The sequence below is a fragment of the Leuciscus leuciscus genome (genome assembly GCF_965113295.1).
Source record: "Leuciscus leuciscus genome assembly, chromosome: 5".
Lineage (NCBI taxonomy): Eukaryota > Metazoa > Chordata > Actinopteri > Cypriniformes > Leuciscidae > Leuciscus > Leuciscus leuciscus.
Window position 1 is genome coordinate 11,374,594 of NC_138729.1, and position 26,405 is coordinate 11,400,998.

At 37.3% G+C, this 26,405-nt stretch overlaps 1 protein-coding gene and 1 long non-coding RNA gene across 10 annotated transcripts in view; both read left to right on the top strand.

Annotated features, from left to right (window-relative positions):
- Positions 1–552: 552 nt before the first annotated feature.
- pisd (phosphatidylserine decarboxylase) overlaps positions 553–26,405 on the top strand; it is a 38,590-nt gene continuing 12,737 nt past the window's right edge. Inside the window, exons 1-3 of one of the 9 annotated variants that reach the window (XM_082169530.1) lie at positions 553–694; positions 1,188–1,246; positions 12,381–12,535. In XM_082169530.1, the coding sequence (XP_082025656.1) occupies positions 585–694; positions 1,188–1,246; positions 12,381–12,535 (324 nt within the window). In that variant the 5' untranslated portion in view covers positions 553–584. Of the gene's footprint in view, positions 695–1,187; positions 1,247–12,380; positions 12,536–17,654; positions 18,100–18,141; positions 19,492–25,868; positions 26,035–26,405 lie in introns of those variants that run through there. The other 8 variants (XM_082169528.1, XM_082169533.1, XM_082169532.1 and 5 more) reach the window with 8 other exon arrangements.
- Positions 2,740–7,461, top strand: LOC309498548. Its single transcript, XR_014205985.1, has 2 exons — positions 2,740–5,586; positions 5,634–7,461. It is a non-coding gene; the product is annotated as an uncharacterized lncRNA (long non-coding RNA).

Consider the following 26,405-nt stretch of genomic DNA (forward strand, 5'->3'; position numbering starts at 1 on the left):
TTATTTATTATAGAAATTTTTCGTATTTGTAAAGTACAGTCTGTCAAGGGCTGTGGTAACTAACGCTCATTTCCTGTAGATGGCGTCAGTGCGTCTCGTGAAGGACGAGAACACAGTAGAAATTGTAACTGCATACAAGCATCATGGCCAAAGCCACTTTAAGGCAAGCCGCCAGGGTTAGCAAACAGCTTGCTAACGCAGTGCTACGCAGGGAAGAAAACCAGGGACCGTTTTTTTCTAATGGATGTCTATGGAGGAGAGGCTTCACTACGCTGAATAAATTGCTTTAAAGGGAAAACGGCTTATCATTTAACGAATCGACGGGCTATCGGCTAATCTTCAACATGTTTGCTCTTAAACATTCGTTTTGGATTGATCTATTTGTATAGTTTACACCGTAAAAAATGCTGATTTTTAAGAGAAATCACGGGCAATTGCGCGACAGGTAGATATCAGTTTACGGCACTTCTCATTCATTTCAATGGGATCCGCAAACAGTGACTGACTGTCGCACAAGGCCAAGGCTGTAATGTGATTGGTAAACAAGGCACACGTGATCCACGTTGGCCGTTACGCATTCTCCAATGGTAGAGCCACGGACCATCGTATCTCCCAATAATAAGACCATCTCTGTCATGGCAGCGCTCGTACGGAGAGTGTTTGTAACCCACCTGGTAGGCGCGAGAAAGAGCGGGTAAGTGTATTATGTTATTTTGAATGTTTGTCAAAGAATTTAAATTACACCACACCTTATTCGGTTAATACAGACACGTGCTGGTTTCAATATCCCCAAAAAGTCTCTGATTGGCAAACCCGTCGAGACGGTTAAAGTGACAGACCCTGAGACCCAGCTGATCTCGAGGTTGTGCCAACTTCAGCAGGACAGCGTTAACGCAAGAGCAGGGACATGTTTTTCTTGCCTTAGAATAACCTTTGTATAAAGTTGAATTACTTGGCTTTTACTTCTAGGCCCATTTACTATAATTAATACAAGATCTGCTGACTGCTACATTATGTCTATGCTAGCTGGACGAATTTCAAGATATTTATTAATCAATTTTCTTCACTACTGTTTTACCATTACTGCCTATTTCTACATGGCGACATTCTTTTAAGTTGTTCACATAAATGTGCATGTTGGTTGTGTAGTTTTCGAGTGTACCAATTGTGTCGTTTGTTTTGTTCAGTTTTCTGCAGAACGGTGGCTTTGGTCTGAGATGGGGTCATCAGAGGTTATTCTCCAAAGGTCAGTCTCACTCCACATCAGGGACGTGCAGAGAGTTCCTCTGGGGCAGGGGCTCAAATGGAAAAAAGGGGCATATATATACATACACGCATATATATATATATATATATATATACATATATACACACATACATACATACATACATACATACATATAAAACATGCTTTGCATCACAGAAATAAATGATATAAAAAAGTATATTAAAATAGAAAACCATTATTTTTGTAACCAACAATTTTTTTCTGTATTTTTTATCAAATGAATATATCACATAGGCTAATATTCACATTGAACAAACTATGATAGTTTCATCAAATGGTAAATGTTGTATCAATATAGACTAAATACAAGTGACTTGAATACTATACTTACCATTAAAGCTACTTTTGGTGCTGGTTTTGTGCAGTGCTCTGTAGTCAATTAACATCCATTAGTTAAACGACACAGATTCAGATTGCTTCATAAATGTAAATTCATCTGTCCATGTAATTTTCAAATGATTTATTTAAATGACCTCTCCTCTTATTATTGTCCAATGAAATTTGAACTTGTTGTGCCAGATGACGATTGGTCGGTGTAGTATACATGACAAACAGGCTTCAATGAATTATGTAATATTTTAAAATATGTGATATGGGGATTTTTAATTGAATCGACACACTACCTTTTATATATATACGAGATTTACGAGATTTGTTCTCAAATACTTGCATTTTTTGGCACAAAGTGCAAATGTTTAATGGTAAACTCATGTTTGCTTGTTTACCTGGCCAGGGGCTATATTGGTTCTGTATAGGCCTATGTTATAGTTTTTAAAGGTTCCTGTTTTCTAATAGGCTTAAGTGTCAGCCGGTTAACATGTAGGCCTACGACTATCTGTGACTGTGACATCAGCTATTAAAAATCGAATTATTTATTTATCCACCCCCCGCATTGTGTGTTCATGTTATAATCTGCGTGTACAGGATACAAATAGTTTCAAATATTAATATAGCTGTAGTCTAACTATTAAACAAATCACTGCTGTAAATCTGTGCAATATAACCGTAGCCTACTTCAAAAATTAATTAAAATACCCAGCAGAGAAGTGATATGAATATTTATTACTTAAATACGCTCTTGAGCACATAAATAATAATATTTGCTATAGATCGACATAATAATATCTGTTTTAGTATAATTTTTTCCCCACTTTTCAGCACTTCATGGTTTTTAATTCCCATTGTACGCAAACAAACAATGGCCAGGGCTTGTATTATTTGGTAGCCTATTATTGTCTTATTTGCCCATGTGATTTAAAATAAAATAAAACACACTTTTGGAACTGTCTTACTGAAATACTGTGAATTATCATCATTTGTGTAAAATCCCGAGTTTTTTATTCACCGATCATGATGGAAAATTAAGAAAGCATAAATGAATGATGTAAAATTACGTAGCCCTGCATGACATTCGGAAAATATTGTCTATTATCAGACAAATAGGCTATCTCTCCTTGCAATGCTAGTAATTTAATGCAGTCATGCTCATTGCTCACTTAAAGTGGGTCATCTTTAGACTTATCTGCTGGGTAAATTAATACATATAATATAGCTAAATATCAAACATTGTATCATTTATATCAGCAACATATTTCTTTATATTGCCCAGCCCTAAAATACTTTTTGTAAAGCTGCTTTAAAACGATGTGAATTGAGCGCTAAACGAATAATTTTGATTTAACTGTAGAACTAGGTATATGTAGGCTATATAGCATTATTGATTTAGCAGCACATAGGCTATATTACACGGCAGTCTGCCCGAAGGGTTTGTTTGTTGTACAGTAACTTCTTCTAACTTAAGTCGTATTAACTGTTCAACTTGTATTAAGTTAATCAAAACATTATCCAATTGATCGTTCCTGAAATCGCCATGGTTATCACTTAATATTTCTGTAGTACGGCCCCAAACAGCGTAGTAGATCATTCATGAACTCGTACATAGGAAAAGGAATGCGCATGCTCATGCCTCAAGCGTCTACGCCAATAAGATTGCTGTATTATAAACCAATGAAATTGGGGGTGGGCGTCACGTCACGTCATTCTCGTGTGTTACGCAGCACGTTTGAACTTCCGTAAGAACCAATGAGGTTCATTCTTGTTACGCTGCAAGTTTGAGCTTCAGTAAGTGGTTTGTTTTCGCGTGTCAAGCAGGTTTGGTTGATCTTCCGTTTATGTTTGCTGATCAATGTTTATATGTGAATTAAATCTGTTCATCATAAAGTGATTGTGTCTCTAGAGAAAATTTGGACTAAACTGCTCAATTCATATGGATTAGACTGTCATATGGATCTGCCCATAACTTCTGGTCTAGGATCAGTTTTCTCCATAATAATAGCGTATTGGCGAAATATATTTGGCAAATGATCAAGTTTGCATAAATCACACCATAGGCTATACAGACTCTTAGAGGTCTCTATAAATTAAAATAACATCTTGCCAAGTATGAGCCTTTACTGTCAGATAATAACGGGGATATTTTAGTGGATTCACTGTGCATTTAAATGTGGTTGTCTCTCCTGAATCTCTGCAGTGTATACGTGGCCGTTGGTCCTCTTAGCAGCATGAAAAATTAAACTTATTTAAATTTTGAATGAATTGTTCACAGAAGCGAGCAAAAAGCACTCCCTTAATAACTGAAGCTGTCAATCACTTCAGTGTCAGCTCAGTTGGCTGACAAATCGCATTGTGATTAGAAACCTTTGACTGTTTTCAGATTACAGAGCGTGAACACAAATAAGCGCTGGACCGTTTGCGAATTGAGTCAAAAGAGTCTTGGCTATTGGACCCATGGTCCATCTGTGCCTACTGATTCGCAACCTGCACCGCAAATGACAACACAAATATTATTCCATCCGTTACATCAAATATTAGCTGTTCATCCATCCGCGTGCAGGACTCTGGTGTGTATCTTTGTTTGCGTTCTAAAAGCGACAAATGTTTCTATTTACAAGATGTGAGGGCGGAGTGGAGGTGTACAAGCTACTGCAGGCGGGTGTTTTGGAAGTTCAAAGAAAAATCGAAAGAGATTTAGATCTTGAAGAATCCGAAAAGGGACTGGATCAGAGGCAAAAAAGAGGACAGATGGCACGGGAGAAGATGAGGATGAGATTGAGGTAGCATGGTCACAAGTAGGGAAAGTAAAGGGGAAAGATAAGTTCTACCAAGTCAAGTCACCTTCATTTATATTATGCTTTATACAATACAGATTGTTTCAAAGCAGCTTTACAGTGATAACAGGAAAATTATACATTTCGGCTGAAGTCAGTTCAGTGTTGATTCAGTTCCGTTGTAAAGAACATCAATTATTAAATTAGTTCATTTCATATATAAAGCAGTTCTGCAAAAATGATGTCATTGTCCAGCTCAGTTCAGTTCTCATACAACAGCTTCAGTACATTCAGATCAATCATATTGTTGAATATTAAGTGTCCCCAACTTAGCAAGCCAGTGACAAGGAACCCAAACTCCATCAGGTGACAGAATGGAGAAAAAAAACTTGGGAGAAACCAGGCTCAGTCAGTGGGGCCAGTTCTCCTCTTGCCAATGAACGAACAGTGTGATTATGATTCAGGCTGCATCACAAGGCAGAATTCAGATTGGGTTCGGTAGCATTCAAATATTTGACCAGTTCCTTTTGCTGGTCCTAGGGGTCTGTGTAGAGGACCTGTCTGGTTCTTGGGTCTTTGCTGAAGACCTGTGCCAATGGCTGTCATGTCGACGAGGTCTTCACAGGGGATTGTCTATTAGACACGGTCTCTGCTGACATTCAGGGCTGCAATGTGGTTGAGAAAGGGAGAGTAGAACCTGTAGTGACAACCAGAGGAAAAGGAGAATCAAGAGGAGTCCAAAAGTAGTATTATAGATGGTGAAAGAGAGGATGCGATTAAATGTCAGGATGAATTAAGAATGATAGTTTGGTGGAGAAGGTATGTTAGAAGTAAATCCAGTTGCTCTAACAAAAGAATTGAAGGAATTAATAGGGGAGGTTAAATTTGCAAAAATTCTTCAGGATGGAGCTCTAACACTGTGTCTACACCGGTCGCGACAAAGCGCCAGTTGCAAAGCAGTTGTCGTTCGTGTCAGTAAGTCATCAATAAAACAAGGCATCTGTTTACTGTCAGGGATTTGTTGTCGCGTCGCGCTGCATCCAATGTAGACGACATCACTGATTAAAATGGGTTCTATTGTCTTTTGTCATCACGCCGCTCGCGTCCTGTGTAGTAATAAGCAAAAGATAGCAATGAGTATAAAGATGATATGCAAACAGAATGGTAGGACAAAGGTTGTGGATAAGAGGAGTGATTAGGGGAGTTCTTTTAGGAATAACAATGGACAAGGTAACAAGAAATTTGGAAGGAGATAAAGTGGTGGAAGCAAGACGTTTGAAAAGATTAGAGATGGAAATAGAATAGTTTCAGTTCTACTGAAATTTGAAGGAGGAGTACTGCCAGAACGTGTCAAATTAGGATTCATTAGTTATCCAGTCAGATCTTATGTAGAATCTCTGTTGCGATGTTACCATTGTCAGAGATACTGACATACTGCTACAGTGTGTAGATCAAAGAAGAGATGTGCTTGTTGCGGGGGAGAGCATGAACATGGGAAATGTGGAGAAGCTGTAGAAGTAAAATTCTGCAATCGTGGTGGAGATCATAGTGTGGCTGTAGAAATACAACAGGAGATGGCAAAATGTAAGTTATCCTATGCAGATGCTGCCAAGGCAGTAGATAAAGAACAAATAAAAAGATAAAGGGAGAGTATAACCTGTAGTGACAGATAAGTCATATCTATTGATATACAATGATTAAAGAATAAAAGAAGATATGCTGATTGTTAGTTAGACAAATGTCTTATCTTTATAGCTGAAGTAATAAATTGTTCAACATAGACTGAAAGGAGAATGGACAAAATTCAAATTATAGTAAGCGCTAAATAGAGGTTCTTGGATGTAAATGGGCGACCTGGGAAACAATTAGAGAAGAATTATGGCATATATTCAAAATAGCCAAGAAGCATGTTATGGATAATTATGCTGCTAAAGTATCCTTCAGTGGTATGCTAGGAGTTTGGTGCCTAATGGTCAGGAATTTAAAGGATATATAGATCATATGGGGCAAAGAAAACCCTGAAGTAATGTGCATCCAAGAATCATGGTTGGCTAAACCAAAATTGATTTTGTTTTAAATGGTTACATAAATGTGAGGAGAGATTGAAAGAGTTGCAAAGGTGGAAGGTGTACGTTTGTTAAAGCAGAATTGCCTTATAAAGTGGTGGGTAAAGGCAGTAGTCGAAATATGTAGTAGTCGGAAGTAAGAGCAGGAATCAATAGTTATGTAATAATGAACTTCTACAATCCATGTAAAAGACTGGTGTTGAGTGACTTATTGAGGGCTTAAATGAAGAAAGAGTAATTTGGTGTGGGGATTTTAATGCACATAACACTGTATGGGGAGGAACAATGAATGATGCTAATGGGATGGTTATTGAAACCCTGATGGATCTAAAGAATTTGTTGTGTATTAATGATGGTGATTACACAGGCATGAAATAGGTACTTGATCTAACCCTTGTCTCAAGCACACTAAGTGGAGTAACTAATTTGGAAGTACTAAAGGAATGTTCAACTGGAAGTGATCATTTCCCAATAGCTATTTCAATAATAAGTGCAAGCAGAATAAGAAAGTTGTACCAAGGAAGTACTGGCAAATGAGAAGGCAAACTGGGGAGAATTTCTAGAGATGAGTGATATAGGATTAAGTCAACTAGAGATTAATGAAGGAAGTGACATTAAAATTATAAATTCACAGATTGTGTCAGTAATACAAAATGTGTCATCAAAATGTATTCCAAGAAGTAAAGGGAAGAGGGAGGAGTCGATGGTTCCTTGGTGGTTTGAGGAATGTAATATAGTGACGAAAGAGAATTGAAAGCTTTTAAAATACTGGAGCCATAACTGGGAGCATTTAATAAATTATAAGAGAGCACAAGATGAAGTTAGAAGGAAAATTAGGAGTGTAATAAAAGGAACATTTTATAAATTTCTGTAATAAAATGGGTAAAAGTACTTCAATTCAAGATGTCCGGAACACGATTAAAAAGATGAGTGGAATAAGGAAAGAGCTCAAGTATTAAGAATGGGGGAAGAAATGGCAAGAAGTGATTATAAAAAAGAAGGGCTTTCATTAGTATTAATAGCTCAGATAATCTAACAAATGAAAGTAAAGGGCGAAGGAATAAAGTTATATGAACATCCAAAACTCCAACAGATGGTGTACAATGTTCATTTTTCTTATCCATAATAAAGAGAGCACTGAAATCAATGAAATCGTCAGCCCCAGGTCATGAGTTACAATTTGTTAGTCACCCTGTAGTCAATAATTTAATCCATTAAAACTCTTCTTTGATCACCAAAATGGCATATTTAAAAGTTATTTTTCTTTGAATTTTTTTGCCCCATACCTTAAAATAGCTTGAATGTAGATCTACACCCTTGCCTCATTTAGTATACACGGTTCTATGAAAATACAAATTAGCCCCGCCTCCACTCACACCAGGTCAGAGATCCACTCGTTGACAATCACACGTTGGCGTGATTGGTGTGGTAGATTTTACCCCTATGCACCTGACTTGGGTTGAACCAAGTGTCCCTGACACCTGCAAAACTCTGGTTACTTCACCTCTGGTTGACGCCTAAGAGTTGCTTTTCTGACTGCATAAAATGCCTAAGAATTGTAGTTACCTGAACGCATAAAATGCCTAAGAATTGTAGTTACCTGAACGCATAAAATGCCTAAGAATTGTAGTTACCTGAACGCATCTAACGAGTCGAACGACTTCTCGCCCCTTTTGAAACTATCACTCGGGAATAAGATCTTTAGCACAAACTAACTTGCTGCGCAGCAATAATAACCAGACAGACTTCAGCAAACGCCCTTTAAATGATTTAATCACGGCCGGAAGAGTTCTCGAGCATTTCTCAGAGAATCTCTCCCAAAAAGAAGAATACATTAGGTTTTTATATGATAGAGACATATACAACAGTAAGATTAATGTGACCTATTACTCATGATAATTTTCCTTCAATATGATTGGTTCAATCTGTGCAAAACAAGCCCCCACTTCACCATCTGTTACTGGCAGAGCAAATTTAGATCTCAAAATCATTAAAAAAATGGAAGAGGGTAGAAGTTCATTTGATTACTCAATATGTTATGAGACTGTTATAGACTTTTATATTTTTGATATTGTCTAGCCAGCATCTCAAAGTTTCCACTGGTTACACATCCTCAGAGTATATTTTGTTAAAGTGTTAGAATGTTATGTTGAGTAATGTTGGATGTTAGAATTATGATTAGTTTAAAATACAGTTTACTATTTTATTAAAAAAATCCATCACATTGGTTACAAGGTCGTTTGTGACGTCAGAAACACCAGCGATTATTAAACCGTGTTTTTGAGACTGTGTTTGGTTCACTGCAGTTTTATGGAGAAAATTCTCTGCAATAGTGTTGATTTATGCATATTAAAAACACCACATAGACATATAAACATTAAAAACTTGAATTTTCACTTCAGGGAAACTTTTAAAACATCTTAGTGTAAAATCCTTTGAAGTGACTCTAAAATGTTTCAGTATGATTTGGACTGAGGGAAAATTGCAGAATAGCTGGAAAGAGGTGTTAATAATTCCAATAATGAAACCAGGAAAAGGATCCAAGCAGTCCTTTGAATTATAGACCTATAGCTTTGACAGATAATTTATGCAAATTAATTAAAAGTATGATGGTTAATCAACTAATGTATTACTTGGAGATATATATATATATATATATATATTTTTTTTTTTTTTTGCTGAGTGGATTTAGAATGCTGAATGTCGGTAACCAAACAGTTGAATGGACCCCATTGATTTTGCATAGTGTATATATATTTTTTCATACTATGGACGTCATTTGGGTCCATCAACTATTTGGCTACCGACATTCTTCAAAATATTTTCTTTTGTGTTCAGCAGAAGAAAGAAATTCATACAGGTTCGTACAGGTTTGGATTTGAGGGAGAGTAAATGATGACATAATTTTATTTTTGGGTGAACTATCGCTTTAAGAATATATACGGACTGTATACCCAGGTTAATACGGATGCATCAAAGGATCCAGAGAAAGGACAAGTGGGAATTGCCTACACTATTCCAAAACTGAAAACAGAAGGGGAAAGAATATCAAGACTCTGTATCAGTGTTCACAGGGGAGCTACTTGCTATAATGATTGTATTATATAAAATATATGATATGAGACTAAAACATACAATTATTTCTTCGGACTCAAGACTTGGTATTGATGCTCAACATTCAGAAACAAGACAGGACATAATGCTAGCTCCATTTAATCTATAATAGAATGCAACCGCATTATATGAAAGTTCCAGAAGAGGCCAAGCCTGTATTGGTGTTGAAGGGAATGAGGAAGCAGATTGTTTGGAAAAACAGAACATGTTTAATCAAGATATTGAAATGAAGATAAAGGACAGTAGATCAGAGATTAAATCAATAATCAAGAAACAAATGCTTTATAAGTGGCAAATTATCTGGGATAATGAAATAAAAGGTAGACATCTACACTTCATACAACCACAGGTGGGAAGATTAAGGATTTCAGGAGGGGAAAGGAAAGAAGAATGTGCTATTTCCAGCATAGGCCGTACAGGGCTGAACTATGTTTATAATATTAAAACACCCAACAGGTTTTTACGTTGGGTGTGGTGGGACTAGAGAAACAGTAGAACATGTAGCCTAGTTATGCATTGCAAGAAATATTCAAATGAGAGAAATAAATTATCTGGGGAATTAAAGAAGTATCAATTCTGAAGAGTATTATACAGTAGTCAACATTTGAAGTGGATCAAAACCTTTCATCAAAGTTATACATACATTTTGAACAATACCCGTTCTTGTCTTAGGACAACTTTTGAACTTTTTTTTGATCCACTTCAAATGTTGACTACTGTCCTGATATTGGTAGTAAAGTATCAATATTGATAGAATATCTAATAAAAACTAATCTGTATAAAATAATTTAGGATCTGAGCTTCACTAGAGGAACTGAACATGCAGCGCAAGTGTGGCTTGGACCCTGAAGTGTCTTGGAGGGAGAGAAAAGGGAATAGAGGAAAAGTCTTTGATTCAGTTCCCAGTAGGTGGCAGTAATGTACTTTCTAGTATGCCACCTGCCATTAAGAAAGAGAAAGAAAGAAAAAGTTTACAATGAAAAACAAATAACTTTTAATAGGTACTCTCTTTAGCGCCTGAATCAATTCCTACAAAATCACATTATGATGAATGCTGTTTTTGCCTGTATTAGTTAGCTTATGTACTAGCATAGCTTACAGATACCTGATTATCCAGATAGCTTAGCTTTTACACTCGTTTGCACTTACCCTACATGTATTCTTGATTCTTTAATGTGATTGTTAAATTAAGTGATAAATGTCTTAATATTTCAGTTATAAAAAATGCAATTGTTTAATTATTCACTTAATAGGCTATTATTATTATTATTAGCACAGTTTATCAAGTGAAATAAATTGCATTCAATTTGTTTTATGCACTATATAGTAAGCTGTGCATATTATAAATGAATATTGTTGGTAAGTATAATCATTAACTGATGGTTGAAAGAGACCCGATTTCGAGGGAGGACTCTATTTGTCATGTTTTGAGTGGTGACTGAGTGGATTCTGTTCATTATAACAAACAAACATTGTGTAAATAAAAGATTGTGCAGTCAGAACTTTGTGAGAGAGCGATGAGCTAAAATGAGTGGCCGCTTTTTAGTGATTATAAATGGAGTGCTCTTTGCGTGCTTTCTTCCATACCAAATCCCACACACAGTATGCTTGCTTTTCTGTTAAAATGAAATCTTTAAAGACAGACCTACTGTGAGCTACAAGGTTGTTAATCCACGGTATTTGCTTCCGCTGAAGCCGTCAGCCTGCATTATTTCAGCTTATTTTTTAAATAATCATGTTTACAGTGGAATTCCTGGTGAAAAACTGCATTACCCAATACCCATGATGCTGTACAGAAAATTACACTAATCAGAGAGTCAAAAAAGCAACGCGCTACTCCTATGAAGCACTGCGAATGATACAAATGTACATTTGACTTAAAATATATGGGTTTATACATATCAACATTTGTAAACAAGTAGTTTTATATTTCACCTCGTAGCTGATTGGCTTGATTCATGGAGTAACACTTCAACAAAGACTATTTTAAAATCCATATTGGAAAATGAATGGAATAATACTTCTGGAACCAGCACGCTGAAAAAGGGGGCGGGCACTGCTGCATTGTTTTTATGTCATTATTGTTTTTTTGTATTTGTTGAATTATTAAAGTTTATCAAGTTAGGCTAAATGAAAATGAGAAATTTTACTTTGGCAACTAGCCAAAGTGTGTGTGTGTGTGTGTGTAACACAATATATGGAACCTGTCCAGTTAGACAATGCTTTGGCAAACCCCCAGGCATGGTTTTGTTTGAACAATGTCTGTCTTCTGAATATTTGCGATTGATCTCTAAATTAACCTAATGAATACATTTTAATGATGGATTTTTGTTTTATAATTATTCACTGATGTTAAAAGTTTTGGGGTTGGCAATTATTTTTAAGTCTCTGATGCTTCATTCATTTGGTAGGAATACAGTAAAAAAACATAATATTGTAAAATATTATTACAGTTTAAAATAACTGTTTTCTATTTTAATATATTTAAAAATGAAACTTATTCCTGTGATGGCAAAGCAGAATTTTCAGCATCAAATTGTTCTTTAGAAATCATTCTACTATGCTGATTTGCTGCTCAGGAAAGATTTCTTATTATTATCCATGTTAAAAACAGTTGTGCTGCTGCTTAATATTTTTGTAGAATCTGTGATACATATTTTAAGGGGTCTTTGACGAATAAAAAAGTTCAAAAGAACAGCATTTAGTTGAAATGTACTTTTGTGTAACACTGTAAAAGTCTTTACTTTCACTTTTGATCAATTTAATGTTTCTTTGCTGAATAAAAGTATTAATTTCCCTTTTTAGGTTTTCCTGGACTACAGGCCCGTGTACGGCCTCTTCCTCTTCTTATAGCTACAGGCGGGGGCTATGCAGGATACGACCAATATGGGCGATACAAAGATCGGCAGCTGGAAAAGCTTGGCATTGAAGTGCCACCACGGATTGCCAATGGAGTTCAGGTAAGGTCAAACTCAGAGCACATTATTCATTTCCGGTATGTGTAAAATTACCAAATAAAAACTGTTGCCATTGAAAATTTGTTGTCTGCCATTTCCATAACCTCTTTCCCACATTATAATTTCGGCACAGGAGGTTGTGTGCCATGAACTATAGTATGCAAAGCTTTCAAGTTTACTGAAACTGAAAACTGATACCCAATCATTCAAAATTCTTTCAACCCTAAAGCCATTTTTCTCAGTTTTTGGCCTGTGTTTAGTTAAGTTGGGACACTGATGGAATAACGTGTGTTAAATGTCTTCAATGTCTCTGGATACTGAGAAACTCTGTGGAGCCCATGTTCAAAAGTGTGTGTGTGTGTGTGTGTGTGTGTGTGTGTGTGTGTGTGTGTGTGTGTGTGTGTGTGTGTGTGTGTGTGTGTGTGTGTGTGTGTGTGTGTGTGTGTGTGTGTGTGTGTGTGTGTGTGTGTGTGTGTGTGTGTGTGTGTGTGTGTGTGCGCGCGCACTGGGGTAAAAGGTGCATTTGACTTTATTTTCCTTTTAAACCACAAGATGGCACAATTTACCTTATCACTTTTCTTAACAACCGCGTTTGATATGCACATGGAAATTTGGCTGATCCTTGATCGCGGACAGCAACGCAAAGTTGATTCTGTGCTGTTTTGATGTAATAAATGTTTTTAAAATGTTGTAGATTTATGTAGCAAATGAGAATCGATAAAATTGACTATTTTGAGACAAAGGTTTTTCAGTTTTGTTCAAGGTAAATAAATCAACAGTTTTTCTATAACGGAAGAATATGTAAAAGCCGGTGTGGATCTAATAAACTATTTATGGGGTGGCGTGAGGAGTGGCAACACCAAAGAAAATGAGCATTCAATCATATATACTACGTAGCCTATATCATCTATACTGCATATATACTATAATTAATTAAATACATCAACAACACATTGTAAATGTGTCTGAGCTAGAAGAGTTTATTAACAAAAACTTTTGAAATGAACGGTCAGATATCAATGCACTGAGACCTAAATGCCCAGTATGCTAGATGTCACTTTTTCAAAACAATAACAAAGGTGTAGCTTGATGACGCTGTGAATGAGCGTGGAATCATGGGAATTGTCGTCTTCATCTCCACTGCCGATGGAAAGCAATCCTACGGGACTCAGGCAGAAATCATGTTCATGGATGAGATAGTTTTACTACTGTTACTGTGGTATGAAGCAGGGCTGGGCCGAGAGCCTTGGGAGTGAATGCTAATGCAGACACATGCGCAATACACCGGTCTCGAGTCAAAGCTGAGGAGCTACGGAGCTTTTATTATGCTCAAATGCCACAGTCGGACGCTGCCGCTCCTTTCATTTTGTTTATTTTATGATTAGTTACATTAATCATCGGCCTCCTTCCTTGAACATGAACTTTGTTAGTTACGTTTGATCATTTAAAATCACATTATTTTATTTCATTCTAATAAAACAGCCTGAATAACTACTCATAAAGGTCGCTTTATTTGACAAATTAAAATGGTGGCTACGCTGTTTTACTTGGTCAAAACAATCATATCAAAATACATTTGAGTGTGTTGACAGTTATGTTAACGTTACTCTGTGCGTTCGCTTGGATGCTATGAGAAACTTGTTGCACTGCAGAGCTAGATTGATATTAGAATATCATATTAAAGGGTTAGTTCAACCAAAAATGAAAATTATCCCATGATTTACTCACCCTCAACCCATCCTAGGTGTATATGACATTCTTCTTTCAGACGAATACAATCGGAGTTATATAAAAAAAATATCCTGGCTCTTCCAAGCTTTATAATGGCAGTGAATGGCCGTTTATGTTTTGAAGTCTATAAAGCGCATCTATCCATCATAAAAGTGCTCCACACGGGTCCGGGGGGTAATAAAGGCCTTCTGAAGTGAAGCGATGCGTTCGTGTAAGAAAAATATCCATATTTAAAACTTTATCGACTAAAATAACTAGCTTCCGGCAGACGGCCTACGCAAGTCGACTTGCGCAAAAAGAGTAACACTTGAAGATGTAGGAGTAGCGTAAGCTTTGATGCCTCTCACGGTTCAAACAAACAGGGCTGGGCAACAAACTCAAGCTCTTTCTCAAAAATGAGAAGTGTTGTGTAAAATAATACTATGCAAATACATAATGTCCATTTGTTTGTGAATTGGGCTTGTGCTGTGTGTTTGACTCACCAAAAAGAACCGGTTCAGAAGAGCCATCTGTTAATGAAGTTAACTGGCTGACTTTTACATTTTTTGACATGACATGGTTAGATTCAAATGGTAAAAAATCATATATTAAGTTGGGTGTCTACCTTAGTCAGCAAGCACGACTGGTTTTGATTGGTATTTCAATCGCATAAATGTTTCTTTCTGCAATGTGTATATATAAATCCAATCTTTAATTCAACAGAGTTCACTTCACAAAAGCTGATGTAACGTTCTCAAAATCAAAAAAGTTTGTTTATTTATTTGGGAGGAGTTCATTTTACATACAGTATTTTGCTGGAACATCCAGTCTTTTCATAATAGGACTGCTATTGGATCAAGGAAAAAGTGGCCAAGTGTAAACTAAGATGCAGACAAAATGTTTTTCCACCGCTCTGTTTTGATTGTGGTGTTACTTTAATAAATACACAGTATGCGAACATTCAAACCTGGCTCAAAGTGTCAGTGTGACACCGCTGAAGATGTCAAGCTGTTATGGTGATCAAGAGTTTGGCAGTGTGTTTCATTCGGCAAGCCAAAAATCTGTTGCTTGTGTGAGGTTATTTAAGCCTGATAAAATGGAACTGTTTATTGAACCTTTAGACTAAATTATAAAAAAAGTCTATATAAAAAAAGAAAGAGTATCATCAGTCTTTAATGGCTCGTATAGTATAATATAGAAGGAGTTTGTCAAAAACAGTTCTATCTTATTCAGAGGCCCAAACTGAGAAAATTCATATTGGTGCAGTTGCTGATATTTATATGGCCAAAAAAGTAATATGAATTTTTGATAGCTTGGAATGTAAATCAGTGAGAAGTTTATATAACAGTAAAGCAGACTACTTGCATGATAAAATGCATATAAATATTAGTTGCCACTTTATTTAAAGTTAACCTAAGTTGCTAGTTTTCACAAGACACGTCATCTACCACGACCTATACAATTATACTAAAAGGCCTTTTACTTGCTATAAAAAAGTGTAAACTTTCAATCAGACAACAAAAGGCAGGTAGTAGCCTAGATTGTAAACACTTTTTTTTTGCAAAGTTTTGATCATGTTGATACTTTAGAGACCTTAGAAATGTGTGGATAATATATACATACAGTAGGTGGTAATAGGGTTATGGTCAATTTATTTAAATAACCTTAACAAAAAGCATTAATTTGAAAAAGTTGTCTTTTTTTCCCCCTTATCCGGTGCTAATCAAACTAATTTAAAGATGATCATACTTTTGATCACATTAAATTAATACTTAAATAATCAGTTCATAATATGAATTTATTTAAATTGTTTATTAGAGTTTTTAATTAAATATTCTCTGATGTAATGACGATCCGTGACGGGTACAATGTTGTTCATTTGTTGCGTGGCCTTTAATACCAGCCAGCTGATGTGGTTGTTTGAGTGTCCGAATCACCTGAGCGTCTGTTGAAATTTACTAGTAGTGTCACTAGCGTCTGATTGGCCGATTTTGTTTGAAGGCTTTCCCTAGAGTGAAGTAGTGTTTTATCTGCCCTATACAACAGATAAACATCAACCTCCAACGTGGAGCTTCTGTTTGGCCTGACCTGTTATTGACCTGTCTCTGCGGGCACCGGGCAGTGCTGTTTGCACACACAACTCTTATAATGGTATAAAGTCAGTTGTCACAACCTCTAAAAGCTTGATTCTTTTTTTACTTTAAACATGACATGAGGACATTTTTGCATCAGTTACACACACAGGCAAAATTATGCACGACCAATACAATATATATGTTTATTAAAACGATTCACAGCAGATTTAGCCCTGGCATTGACCAAGCACTGGTTTTCTAAGGGCATTCAGCACCATGGCAGACTTGTACCTCACAAACAATAGTGAGATTTATTCTTGTAAGGAAGGGGGTTGGGCAACAAAGCTGTGAAGGACAGGACTATTTATACAGTGTCTAAAACAAGCAGCAACAACAAAAAGTTCTAAAATGCCATTTTTTACCCTTATGAGTGATTTCATTGTGTACTAGCTATTTAAAAATAGCCAGTGCTTTTGACATTTTCAGACATAATTAACTCAGTGTGTGTCTATATCATGATTATGTATTTGGCTTAGACCATTGAAACACGCAAGGCTTGAATGATCACTGAATGATCGGCGTTAACAGGCTCAGTCAAGGACTCTTCACTTATCTTGCACCTTATATATGTGGGCTGATTTCAGTTTAGCGGGTTTGTTGTATTTGCAGATTTATAGATAAGGCACAGTGCAGCAGAAAGCCTCGCTGCCGGAGATACCCGCGCTCTTTGTGTGGGTGTGCCCATTTTCAAGAACCTTCTCAGGCACACACAATAGCTGGGTTATATTTTCTGCCTAGAGGTGTAGGAAAATAAATCAATAAAGCGCAGTTTTCTGATAATGATACTCATTTGTCGCAATGCTAAATCGATGAACTACAGCGTTCAAAGGTTTCGGGTTGAAAAGAATTTAAGTCTCTTATGCTGCATTTATTTGATATAAAAGAAAAACAGTAATATTGTGAAGTATTATTACAATTCAGATTAACTGATTTCTATTTTAATTTATTTGAAATTAGATTTTTTTTGTAACAATGTAAAAGTATTTCACTTTTGATCAATTTATGTTCTTGCTGAATATATGTATGTATGCATGCATATATATATATATATATATATATATATATATATATATATATATATATTATATATATGCACGCACACAGAATTAAAGGAAATAAGAATACTAAATTGATTATTTTGATTATATATATAAATTCATATATTTCTGATGCTCTTTAATCATACTAAATTGATGCACTAACACTAAAAAAAAATTGTGACCAAAAACAGTATGGAAGTCTTTTATTTTATATTTAATGTCTTACATAAATATTTTCATTATTATTTTCCCATTTTAAGCTTTTCATCCACTCCAGCATGTGGTATATCCTTACAAACCCAAAAGGGTTTATCTTGCTTACAAAGAGTCCCAAAAGTAATACCATTTCATGGCAAAAATCAACGACTTTAATCATGAGCGCTTGTTTTTGTCTGTTATGTTTATTTCTCTCTGTACGTACCCTTTAGCTGTCTGCAGCTCACTGTCAGCTTGTAATTTGTGTGTTTATGGAGTGGGATGGGCACTTTGACAGTCATCAAATAGGAAGTAAGCCCTTTCACTCATTGGTCTGGTTAATATTTAGTGATGACATCACAGCACACACATGCCATATCTATGTGGATCCCAGTACCGAGACAATGAGAGGAGTATAGTCCTTTGAGGAGAGCGACAGACTTCCTATTGTGTCATTTTGTACAAGTGAGTGTGAAGATTTCCTTTTGTAAGTCATTTTAATTTAAGTGGTTTTGTGTTTTGAATTGTGGGCTTGAATTTGAATTCTTTCATCATCAGGTTAATTGTTTGATGTCGAATAATTAAAGCAATACTAAAATTATTTCTAGTGGGAGATCATTCAGGGTTTTTATACACAATTTTTCATTTGTACAGATCAAAAGACCAGTTGAGACAGGAAGGTGTACTTCCTGTTTTATAGGAAGTCCCACGTTCATGTGATTTGCTGGCGGTCAAGTGCGCTGACTTCTGGTTTTCTTTAAAAGAATGTTAATGCTGTAATTCAGCAACAGAAGCCTATTGTTTATTTGATAACGTTTTTAATTTAGTCAAGGAAGAAAAATACTTTGAAATTATTACAGAAACATTACAGAATGTATGAAATAAAGACAAAAAAAAAAGATATTCACATGTGAAAATTAGGAATACTGTGTGTAGGGTCCAATGTCCTAAAACAAAATATTATTAATATTGGTGGTGATGATGATGATAATAATATTAAATAAATAGTGTTACTTGCATAACATATATTTTAATTATAAATGTGTGTATGCATAAGTATAATATAATTCATATAAATTGGTTCATGGTAGCAATTACTGTTTCAGACCCACTGTTACTGTCACTGTACTGAAATGTTGTATAGAACATTCATATATTAATTATCTTATGAGTGCGAATTTAAATGAATGTGTGTTGATGCGGTGGAGTTTGGAGAGAAAGTGATTCCGAGAAACCGTTTATCATAACAGTCAGGAGCTTGTTGCTCTTTATCCTTCATTTGAGGAAAAAGATGAGAGAGAGAGAAAGGGGGGGATGGGGTCAGAGATAGAATTCAGGATCTACTGAGAACATGCTGACAGGATTGTCTGTTTACAAACCCCTCCCTCTCCCTGTCCTTTTCATATCGCCGCCTTCCCAGCAGCCAGGCCTTGAATTCAGCAGCAGCTTAGAGGAAAAGGTGGACCTATCCACTGGCCGACCAATCGCAGCCCAGCATCCTACACGTGACAAGCAGGGAGGGCCGGTCTTTGAGCTTTGCAGCGGAAAACCACCGGGCCAAACGAACGGAGGGAGCGAGAGAGAGGGCTAAAGCCTGCCATACGTACTAATCCCTCCACAGTGATCATGTGTCAGCGGAGTCTGAAGCAGCAGCAAAAGGGGCCGGTGCGGAGCACTGCGGGGAAATGGTGAGATGCTGCAGGTCTTTGCACAGCTCTCCCTCTTGCTACAATCTCCACAGAGTCAGGGTTGATGTGCGGCGTTTTCGCCTGTCGGGCTCCTCGGCGGGAGCGACAGGGGAGCCCGCACACGGCAACGGCACGGGAGGCCCTGGACCCCCGGGGGGCCCGTCTCAGCTCAGCAACCGGAGCCGATTCAGGTACCGGCAAGGAGTGTGTGAGAAGCTAGGACATAGTGTAGGCTGAGAATGTAATGTGTGTGGATGATGGGTGAATTCAGTAAGATCTAGAGCGGTTGTTGACAGTGCACTCTAAGTGAGAGAGGACAATTGAAGGATCATGAGAGGCTGGAAAGTGGGCGAGCGAGAGGGGATTATGGAGACCTCGCATGAACTCGGCCACCCTGCGGAGGGACGATCGGTGTGCAGTGGGAGTTATTGTGACCGGACTCTTTAAGGGACCCTCTTTCACCATCCCAGCTATGCGACTTGCGTTTGGCCTAATTGTGGCGTAACGTTAGGCTGTTGGTAGAACTCTCTGTCCGATTCAAACTGCATAGTTTGCTGAGCTCTACTTGGAGCAGATGCTGTTCCCTTTGAGTGAGCGAAGATGCGTAGAGCAGAGGGAGGCTCATATTCAGCCAGTGATTGGCCAATGTGTGCCTGCAATGAAAAAACAAGGGGGGCTGTGTTGAACAGAGTGTGTGTGAAAGATACTGAATGCAAAGACTTTGTTGTCTTTTTACAGGCTGCCATCACCTCTCAAACATCCTCCGCAGTTTGAGTAATGCACTGTGAATAGCTGTGAACTGCAAGGTTCTTTGATGCATATTCATCTGCACTGGACAGGTTGGGGGAGGGGTAGAAACGCTCTAAATTCAATTGAATGATAACCTGATGACTGAGAGAGCTCTCGTAAAAACCAACAATCATTGTTTCAAGTCGTTCAGGCGCACTAGGGTGCAGCGCACACTTTGGCATATTAACTGGATTTGCCATCCACTAGAATGAGGTTGCATAATGCACAGTGCTAAAAGTGTTTAGTGTTATACCATAAAAGGTTATACAACTACCACACGCAGTTCTTATACAAATGTAGGTATAGGATTGAAACAACATTTGCACAGAGGAGCTGTTAAACTAATGTTATCAGGTTTGTTTTTGTATTGTGTTATGAAAATTTTTGGCTTGGGTTCCTCCTGTACAAGGCTATTTTTTTAAAAAAAAATTTAGGCAAAAATGTATGCCTGAAAGGTGCAGGACGATTTAGGCTAACGTTTTATACTTAATACTTATACTAAACTACTGATTTAAACAAACCCCTAAAATGTATCATAGAGGAATTGCATGTTTGTTTACATTTGAATGCGCATTAGCTTTAATTGATCAACTGGAAAAAATACCATTTTATTTGCATTACTGGAGCTAAAGAAGTGCAACACACAAAATCAATATTACCAGACCCATTGAGAAACATGCCAGTGACGGCATTTCTGCAAAATGTTACACTGCTTCTAGCATGTTTCGCGACACACAAAAAAAGTTATTTTAAATGTCTGAGTAGTGCTAAGAGCATGTTTAGTTTGATCTGAAACAGATGAACATGAAAATAAAATAAAAAAAGTACCGGAGTGTTCCACATTGCAAGTTTACTACATCAGAATTGCCATATGAGGTTGGTTATGTGTCCACCAAAGCGTTTTTTTCACATGGCTGGCGTATTTTTCCACTTGTTTTCAATGGGAGCGCCGCGTTTTTAAAATGCCAGGAGTGTAACGAGGCGCTGAGTGTCTATTTCACGCTGAAGCGCAGAGCACTTGCCGTTTTATACCGTCACTGAGAGCTGAAGAATGTTCAACTTTGGGTAAAACTAAATCATCACTTGGGCTCATCACTGTCACTTTTTATTATTTAACAAAATAATTGAAAACAAGAGCCAGAGCAAATACTTTACATTGTATTGACATTTTTAGATAGAAATAATACAGAAACTATTTATCTGTGAAATGAGATACTAGTAACACTTCCGCGGATAATCCGTATCATAGCAAGCAAAGCGTCTCAACGGGCAAAAATGCTGCGCTGCCAAAACGCTCTCATGCGCTCACAGCTAGGCGTTTTCAGCAGAGTGCCTAGCGTTTTCAGCAGAGTGCCTAGCGTTTTCAGCAGAGTGCCTAGCGTTTTCAGCAGAGTGCCTAGCGTTTTCAGCTGGCTAAAAACGCTTTTGTGGACACACTGCCTTTTCGTGTTTTGAGGTCATAACATAGCATTGTGCAAGTCTTTAATAATCGATAATCTGCCCCTGTAATCATAATTTGTCTGAACAGTAAAAAAAATGTTTTGGTTTTTAACTGCCACAGCTGGAACTTGCAGTGAGCAGGTTTTGATTTATTACGGGGCAGATTATCGATTATTAATGACATGTTTTTGCTCAGTTCATTTTTTGCTCAGTTTTGCAATATGCCAAAGTGTGCGCTGCACCCTAGTGCGCCTGAACGGCTTGAAACGGCTTGATAATCGATTACCTAATAGTATACCTATAGATACAATGGGTACGTTTTTGGAGTTTTGTAAAAGTATAGGTAGAGGCACGATTATTTTTTTTGTATCTTGATTAGTACGATATCTTTTTTTTTTCTTTTTTTTTTTTTTCTTTTTTTTATATATATTGTACAGTTCCAGAGATTTCAGTCCTTCCCCTTTCAAATACATAGTTGTACTTGACTTGAAGTTGCTGTTTGCCGCCAGTACCAAGATGGCCGCCAAGTGGTCTGACTGACTTTTAAAAGGGACTTTGAGCTTTACTATTTACATTCGCTCATACAAGTCATGACTAGACTGGTCTGCAGGGTATGGTCCAATGTTATGGCCTGTTGCAGTTTGTCTATTTATAGTAAGAGCAATAAAAATGTACACCTCTCTGTAGGAAAGGCCCACACGTCAGATGCTTTTATAGTGACGCACGGCAGGTCAATGTACTTGATGATTGTAAAGGCAGATTGTGTAGCCCAGGCACACAAAATTTTGCCCCCTGAACCTGTACTAACCTGGCAAGAGTTGGTGTTGCCATAGTTCTTTTTATCAATACACAGAGTAGCCTAGTAGTTTTGTTTGTACTGCTTGATTACTCACCCTGACCACGATGCAAATGTTGATCTCTCAAACAGAGGTTACTGGATAGTAAATTTTGAAAGGGTCAAAGTAAAGATGTTCTTGTTTGCTGAATTGTGAGTATAGCTGCCAAAGTCGGGTGACTCATTGAGTTGTTTGTGTTAGGCCATCTATGGCTAAGTCTTCTCTGTCCACAGGTCAGAACAAGTTTTCATCCTGATTAGGGTGGACACAGTATTATATTCTATAGATAGCCCTTGTAGCTGCAGCCCTGGTCAGTCCCTGTCAACCCCGCTGGTGCTGTGTCATCACTTTCAGGGCCAAATATGACCCACTTTACTGACACACTAAAGCTAATCACTTTAGCCGGAACTGAAGCAGTAGCTCTTATGGTCATTTTTAAGAAAAGCAAGCAGTTATAGCCAAACTAGACGATGAGTTGCATCAACTGGACCAGAATAGAGGTGCAACATTTTTGCATGTGCTGTTCCAGTCAGCAACAGTTGTGTTGATCTGGAATGTTTTCCGCCTGCATAAGTCCTAAAAATAGTGCAAAAAAGATTACTGGCGGATATCCCGCACGGCTTCAGTAGTTCTGTGCAAATGTCCCACTCGGCGGCGTGACCCACAAAATCCATGCATGTTCGTGCTGGTTAAGTAGGTTTATGTTGATTAAAATGTGGCCCTTTTAATGATGAAAATTATCATCTCATCCTCATGGCATTCCAAACATGTGTGACTTTTTCTTGTGCAAAACATAAAATATTAAATAAAAAAAATATTGTCCACACAATTAAAGTCAATGTGGTCATAAATCACATTGGACCCCATTGACTTTCAAACAGCGGAAACATTCTTCAAAATAACTCTGTTTGTGTTCTGCTGAAGGAAGAAGATCATAAAGATTTGCAATGACATGATGAGGGTGAGTAAATGATGACAGAATATTCATTTTGGGGAATATTCATTATCCCTTAAAGAATATTGTGTAGACTGGCCTAGACCTTCGGTCAAGTATTTCTCCTCATTTAACATTTCTAGAGCAAGTGTAACAGGAAGGTGACGGTAAACCCTAAATGAGACTAAAGGTGATAAGCAGGTGAAAGCAGCCTTTGCTTAGACTGATGTAAGTGGAATTGAGCTGAAAGGCATATATGGTCAGTGTAGTTGAGAGGCAGCGTGAACCACCATGAGGTTACGTTTACAGTGGAGAATTGCTATTTCTGTCTCTTTCATATCTCAAGTATCTTTCTAGCATTTATCTTCTGCTGTTTATTGTCTTCTGTGTGGAGTCTTTGTGTTTAGTCGTTTTGGTATGTGTGAGTGGGCTGTGTGTATGTTTCTGCATGTTATATAAATATTTCTACCATCTTGATAGAGCAGCCCAGTTCTGTTTTTATAGAGTGAATCTCAAGAAAACATGTTCAGGTAACATTTTTACCCTAACATCAAAAATGGAATAGATGTGTATGTGTGTGTGACATTTTCATGAAAAATCTGCACATCTGTCAATTTCCCATTACCATACAATTCGACTTTTTACTTTCAAGTTTTGTAATTCCTGTTGTTCTCAGTGGTTATTCTCATTATTTTACCAATGTCTTAGTAACATTATCAAAAAAGTACTAATATTACTGCAGTAAAATTATTTCATTAATTATACAAGTACGCACCAACATTTTAATGACAATTAAGCATATTTTTCCACCATAATAAATATTTGTATAATATTTATATTTAGTTTAATTATAGTAATTTTATATTGTATTACTTTAATGATACACTTGTAATTACCATAATATTTTTTATAACAATATTTAAGTAATATTAGATTGAATTTTAATAATAATATTATATTGTAATGGATGTTGTTGAAAAATACAATTGTCATTACCATAATAATATTTATATAATATTTATATTTACTTTAATAATAATGATTTTATTTTGCATTGAAGTAATGACACTAAAATATAAAAAAGGAAATATATCCTTAATTGTCTGTCATTAGTGTCATCAGATAGAACTTCCAAATTTGGAATCAGCCTTCCAAATTTACACACTTCTTATTTCTTTCTCGATATATATATTTTTTTAAATTTTTTTTTTTTTTTAGGGTGGAATTAGGGATGGGGCCGATCCGATCCAGTATCGGTATCGGGACCGATACCAGCGTAATTCACGTATCGGATTTTCCCGATCCAACCTGCGGAGATATCCAATATCCTTGAGTCATGTCTGCGCTTTAACGTTGTCTGCTGAAATGACTCCAAAAGTGATTCCCGCCGGCTAGTCTGCTAGCTGGCTGCAAACTGCGGAATGGATTTCCTGAACGGAGGCGCGGCTCAATGAGACACAGAGTTATGAGACACGCCACCGCTCAGGAAATCCATTCCGCAGTTTGCGGCCGCTGTGTGGAAATTCTTCACACTGGAAACACCGCAGAGCAAGACAGCAAAATGCAATGTTTGCAAAGCCGTAACTCAGAGCTCGTTGAAGCTCCCTCGCGTCGTACAACACAACGAATGCAATCAAACATTTAAAAAAGCACCACGTTACTGTGCGTTCACACCAAACGCGAATAGCGCGTCAAATTCGCGTCTGCCGCGTCTAGTTGGACGCTTGAATATTTTGAATCCATTCGCGCGCCCAGAGCGAAATTGACGCTCGTAAAAAGCAAAAGTTTGAAGCGAAATTGACGCGCGTCTGAGGCGAAATCCGCTTGTCTGTTTGCACATGGCTGATGTTGATCGAGCATTCATCGAGAGAGTTATAGCATCGGAGCGAGGATCACCCTTTAGATTGACATTTTGGGAATGTAATAAATATTGACATGACCTACAGTTGCATATTTGTTTTCAGAATGGGATTTTTCCTGTTAACAGGATTTACTGTTTTTCTGACTTCCTTTTCTGACCTTATACTTACCATACATGCATAAATATGTAGGCCTACATATCATACTTGCCTGTTGAGAGGAGTTTATTTCAGCATCATATAAAATAAACAATAATGATAATAATAATATTAAAGCAAACACAGCTCTGGTATCGGAATAGTATCGGTATCGGCCGATATCCAAATTCAGGTATCGGGATCGGATCGGAAGTGAAAAAATGTGGATCGGTGCATCCCTAGGTGGAATATTATCCAGGCATGTCTATTACAGGTTTCATGAGATTCACTGTATAACAAGGGGTGCTCAATCCTGTTCCTGAAGGTGTGCATGCAAAGCTTAGCTCTAAATCTATTCAATTACACCTGAACTAATTAATCAAGATCTTCAGGATATACTTGATAATTACAAACAAATTGGAACTGAACTCTGCAGGAAAGGTAGTTCTCCAGCACTGGGCACCCCTTCTCTGCAAAATTTAGATCATCTGGACATTAGTCTTTAATTTCCACCTTTATTCTTTGTGTCTTGAGTATTTTGTACACTTTGGCATCATGAATGTGTTGTGCAGGTTGCAGTTCCCACAGTTGGCCCTGCGGCGGCGACTAGGCCAGCTGAGCTGCATGTCCCGGCCTACTGTCCGCCTTCGCTCATGGCCTCTGTCCTTCCTCTACTACATCCTTCCCTTTGGAGCGCTCAAACCTCTCGCCAAAGTAGGCTGGAGGCCCACAAGCAGAGTAAGTACAGGTGGAAACATCAAAAAGAGCCCACAGACTGATGTTGTGTGTTTGAGTGTGCAAAATCTCACTATCCAGAGACATAAATGACATCCATCAGTGTGTAATCAATATATTATGGGTTTTGGGGATTGTGTTATGCAAAACAGGTATTACCTTATTGATGATGCTGTGATAGTAATGTCTGTAATTATGGGAAGCATTACTGGAAACATTACGGAATAACGGCCTAGATCTGGGATCAGTTCTCTCTGTTTTTTAACCCAAAGAAATGAAACCTCAAAACTGATGCAAGGTCAGCAGAAAGAGCTGCTGCTATCAGCAGATGGCTACTTGCATATGGACCCGCTGAGCTCCATTGGGACTGAATG